General features: G+C 34.2%; 1 protein-coding gene across 1 annotated transcript in view; it reads right to left on the reverse strand.

Annotated features, from left to right (window-relative positions):
* The window catches only part of LOC103599947 (protein eyes shut homolog), a gene marked incomplete at its 3' end in the record, with an annotated part of 2,924 nt that extends 1,845 nt beyond the window's left edge, over positions 1-1,079 (reverse strand). Inside the window, exon 1 of the mRNA XM_008584149.1 lies at positions 214-1,079. Within this exon, the coding sequence (XP_008582371.1) occupies positions 214-964 (751 nt within the window). The remainder of the gene's footprint in view (positions 1-213) is intronic.
* Between the last annotated feature and the right edge of the window lie 3,947 nt (positions 1,080-5,026).

A 5,026-nucleotide genomic window follows, 5' to 3' on the forward strand; every position in this document is an offset into this window, starting at 1 on the left:
ATATGTTTCTAAGAAACCCTCTTTCAATAAGAAAAAATCCTATTTTAAAAGATGCCTGATAGGATTTTTATGCGTCTAGAATTCAAATTCAGCCCATTCTAAGGAATCTACAAAAAATTGTAAAATGTAGCTTTTTTTTTGGTAAGTAAGAGTTTATGAATTCAGTTTATTTTCCTATTTTAATAAACAAGTGATTTTTAAAAATAATCTTACCTGTACATGGTGGGCAACAGATACATTCATATCCTTGCTTATGCCATTTTTCTCTTTTATTAATGCAACTGCCATTATTTTTACATTGTTCATATGAACATGCATCAAATTCCTGGCAGTATTTTCCAGAAAATGGAGGCTGACAATGGCAGCTGTATATCTTATTCCAAACTTCGCTAAGACATTTTCCATGACCAGAGCAAAATTCTGAACTTGGAGATTCCTGGCAGAATTGCTGTTTCACTGTCACATTTAGTCGAAGTCCCAGTTGACAAAACAATGGACCACTTGCCATTACTGTAATAAAGTAATGTGTTCCAACACTCAGCCATTTAGGATTGACAGTGTGCATCCCTTTTAGCTTGCAACCAAAAAGTAACTGATCTTCATTTGTGGTATTTTGCAGACAGTCAATGAAAGATGCTTCAGAAACATTCATTATATTTATTTCTGGAGATGGAAGAGATGGTTCGGAAGAAATTACAAGGATGTCTCCTAACTGAATTTGCAACGGGCAAATCTGGGGAACAACTCGATTGCCTGAAGTATTCATTTTAGTGTTTACATCCAATAACCAGCAATCTCTGTAGATGTCGGTGCAGATGTTTTCTGTCAGTGTCCAATTCACCACATGCGATGAGGGTTGTGGATGCCATTCTTCCACCAATCGCCGTTTACATTTTGGATTTCCATTTATAAAAGGGCTGTAAAAAACCACCAGGGTCAGAAGAATAATTGATTTGATAATCATTTCTAGGCAATCGTATTTTACAATTTATCATAAAAGTGTCGTAAAGAATTGCCACAAAATGGTCTTTAAGTATTGCTGGAAATTTTCATGCAGAGGTGTTGTTTCCGGATTCGAGGGAATTCACTTTTTTCTCCTATTCCCAAAGTGCAAGTGGTTTTAATGACAGTGGACTCTGATCAAGAAACAGTAGAATTCAAGTGTTCTAAATAGTCCTTTAAACAGAAAAACATACAATTTTAGTGANTGTAGATGTCGGTGCAGATGTTTTCTGTCAGTGTCCAATTCACCACATGCGATGAGGGTTGTGGATGCCATTCTTCCACCAATCGCCGTTTACATTTTGGATTTCCATTTATAAAAGGGCTGTAAAAAACCACCAGGGTCAGAAGAATAATTGATTTGATAATCATTTCTAGGCAATCGTATTTTACAATTTATCATAAAAGTGTCGTAAAGAATTGCCACAAAATGGTCTTTAAGTATTGCTGGAAATTTTCATGCAGAGGTGTTGTTTCCGGATTCGAGGGAATTCACTTTTTTCTCCTATTCCCAAAGTGCAAGTGGTTTTAATGACAGTGGACTCTGATCAAGAAACAGTAGAATTCAAGTGTTCTAAATAGTCCTTTAAACAGAAAAACATACAATTTTAGTGAATTTTTTTTTCCAAATTACTTAATAATATAGAAAATACTTAGCTGTTTTCTTAGATCAAGCAATAGCCTATACCACAAGGACAGTATCATCAGCAGCTGGGACCTTCTTTGGGAAACAAGGCCAGGAAAAAACATGACCAAGATGTATTGATCTGGTCCAGCCATTATGTAATCCCCCACTGTTGAAAAGTTGTGGTATCATGACATAATTAAACAAGAAACTTACTACAGTCTCTTGTATAGTCTTTTAAAACCAAGCTGCAATCTAACTGAAAAACAGCAAGAGTCAAGGTTTTTCTTTTTTGGATAGTTTCAATTTTCTTCAGATATAAGTATTTCTCTTCTGATTAGTTTTAGAAAGGCACCTTAAAACCACACAAAATAAGAATAAATATGGTTTAAATACAATTTTTTTTATAATATTTTCATAAAAACATAAGCCTGAAAGTGCTTGCTGGTGACAATCATGATCCTCCCACTGGTAATCCAGGAGGTTTTCACTCAACTTCTTCTGCAGGAATGATGGGTGGGTGACAGGCAAAGAGGGAAAGGAAGGGTACAATGGAGTAATGAACGTATTATAAACAAAAGTAATACAGTAGTAACTTTCTCTTTCCTCACTCATTGCTGGTATGAAACAGGGAGCCAGGGTATCAATTCTGTTGAATGACATCATTGCCAGAAAGCAGAAAACCAAACAGAGATTCGGAGATTTAATATATTGACCTAATTTTTTTTTTAAAGTAACTACCAATTATTGAGGGCTTTCTCTGAGAAAATCATGCTGTAATCCTTACAATAAAACTCAGATTCTAAGAAAGGTAAATGAGTATAATAGAAAAACACTCTCTTTAAATCTCAGTTACATTATGTATTCTTTCCGTATTCATAGGCAACAGAGCATTAATCTCCTTTACACAGATACACTGGGGGAAAGTACATGTAATTAATAAGGTAGTATCGAAGATTGAATTAGACTATGTAAGCATCTGAATCATTCAGTAAATGGTAGCTTTCATTTTTGTTATTGTTCAGTTTCACCTAGCAAGTAAGTGGCATACCTTGGATTAAAATTTAGGTTTTTAAGGTTCAAAATCCCCGCATTTTCTACTATATCATGACTACGAAATATTATTAAAATAATTTTATGCCATTATAAGATGTGATCAATTTGTTAATTCATATTAAATATTTATGGTAAATCCAACAGCTTAATGGCTATTTTAGATCATGTAGAAATAAAATTTGAGTTATAAATTATCTCCATGCAAATTTGGTTCTACATATCATGTCTAAAAAATATAAGTTCATGTAAGTGATTGTATTAGTCCATTTTATGTTGATATAACAGAAATACCTGAGACTGGGTAATTTATAAAGAACAGAGGTTTATTTGGCTTGCGATTCTGGGACAGCTGCTTCTGGCAGAGGCCACAGTCTGCTTCTACTCATGGCAGAAAGTGGCAGGCAGCTGGCAGGTACAAGCAGATCATATGGTGACAGGAAGCAAAAGAGAGAGAGATGGGAGGTGCTAGAGTCTTTTAAACAACCAGCTCTCATGGGAACTAGTAGAGTAAAAACTCACTTATTAATCCCCCCACCTTGGGAGAGCATTAATCCATTCATGAAGGATCCACCCCCAAGACTCAATCAGTTTCCAAAACTGCCACATTCAGGATCAAATTTCCACATGAGCTTGGGTGGGGCAACACATTCAAACTCTATCAGTGATATATGATATTGATATGCATATGGAAAAGTTAATAATATAATTTTTATAGAATTAATGTTCTGCATAATCATATTTATTTTAACTTCTGGATTTAAATTATTAATCTTGCTAAACATTTAAAGAAATACATTAAACACATATATTTCAACCCAGTCTAAGTGCAAGGCAATATACTATAGAGTAGAAATTTATCAATGATCAAGTGAAATAAAGTTTTGATATAAACAAGTAAGAACTTAATGAAGGAGTACGATTATTAGTCAAGCAACATCACCAAGTTACTTTAAAAAAAATAGTCTAGAGGGCTATGGACATTTAATCCAATCTAGGAAACATGTTCTAAGCTCAGATGATGAAATCATCTGGGAAAATTGCCAAGGAAGAAGTATTCCAGTAGAAAACATCTATCTAAAGATTTTGAACTAAGTGTGACACTGAACACCTTTAAGAAAATAAGAGAAGTGGAGCTTCTAAGTGTAGAGGGAGAAGGAATTATGATGGACGATAAATTCTTGATTTAGAGAGAGATTATATTAAGAAGGGGCAGGCATTGTCAGTAAAGGAGCTTGTATTTTATCTGAGGTCAACGGAAAGCCTCTTGAAGACTTCACATAGTGGATTAAAAAGGGAAGATTTTATTTCAGTGACATCAGTATAGTTGCAGGGCCAGGAACATATTGTTAGTACCATTAGAAGAGTTCAGACACTTTTGATACTAATCTGCTGAAACAGTAGTGCTGACTGATTAATACAGTGCCAATAGAAATATAACAATGCTGGTGGAATTTTGAAATAATAAAATAGTAGAATTATGGGGTCTCAAAGGCTGTTGACCTAAGGAAAGAGAAAGAAACACAAGAGGACCAGATGGACAAACAAGATGGCAAGGGAGAGGGGGATGTTTGAACTACTTATGCATAAATCGAATTAGGGGTGTATATGAGTGATTTTCTAGTATAGGTATCCAGAAATCAATTGTACATGTACATATAGAAGCATAGAAAAGACAGTTGGTCTTTAGAAAGACAATATCAAAAAATACTAGAAGAATCATTAGGCAACGTTGAAATACTTTTGTGGCTATAAATCACAAATTTACAGTAATATGAACCTGCACAGGTTTATTATTTTCCCAGCAGCCTACTTGAAAAAGATTCAATAAAAATTAAGTAGCAAATGGGTTTAAATGAGCATACTCACCAATTTATTTTCACAAGTAAATGCTGGGAAACAAATTACATTTGAACTGAAGCAAATTAAGTCTGTTGACATTTTTAGACTGGCTGCAGATGTGAGCTTGCATTATTGCAGGGTTAATCTTGTACTTCTTAAAACTCTCTGGGTCCCTAATTATTGTGCATTTATGTTCTCAAAAAGAAAGTCGCTTGATGCATTGCATTTCTGCCTCATGAAAACTTAAATAAATAAAAATAGCAGCAAAACAACAGCAATAGAAAAACCTCTATGAGGTCAGTTTGCATCTATACATACAGAGTACAAAATACTTTGGATTTTATTAGGAACTAGAGTAACATAAACATCACATGAATAAATTAGAATAAGTTGCTGTAATCTAGACTCAAAAGATTAAGGATAATGGTACGTGACTCAGTTGTTCATTTATGAAGAAACTACCAACTCTGTTCAAAGTAGCAAACCAAATGGCATTCTCCTCAC

Source organism: Galeopterus variegatus, unplaced genomic scaffold, assembly GCF_000696425.1.
Source record: "Galeopterus variegatus unplaced genomic scaffold, G_variegatus-3.0.2 Scaffold3156, whole genome shotgun sequence".
Lineage (NCBI taxonomy): Eukaryota > Metazoa > Chordata > Mammalia > Dermoptera > Cynocephalidae > Galeopterus > Galeopterus variegatus.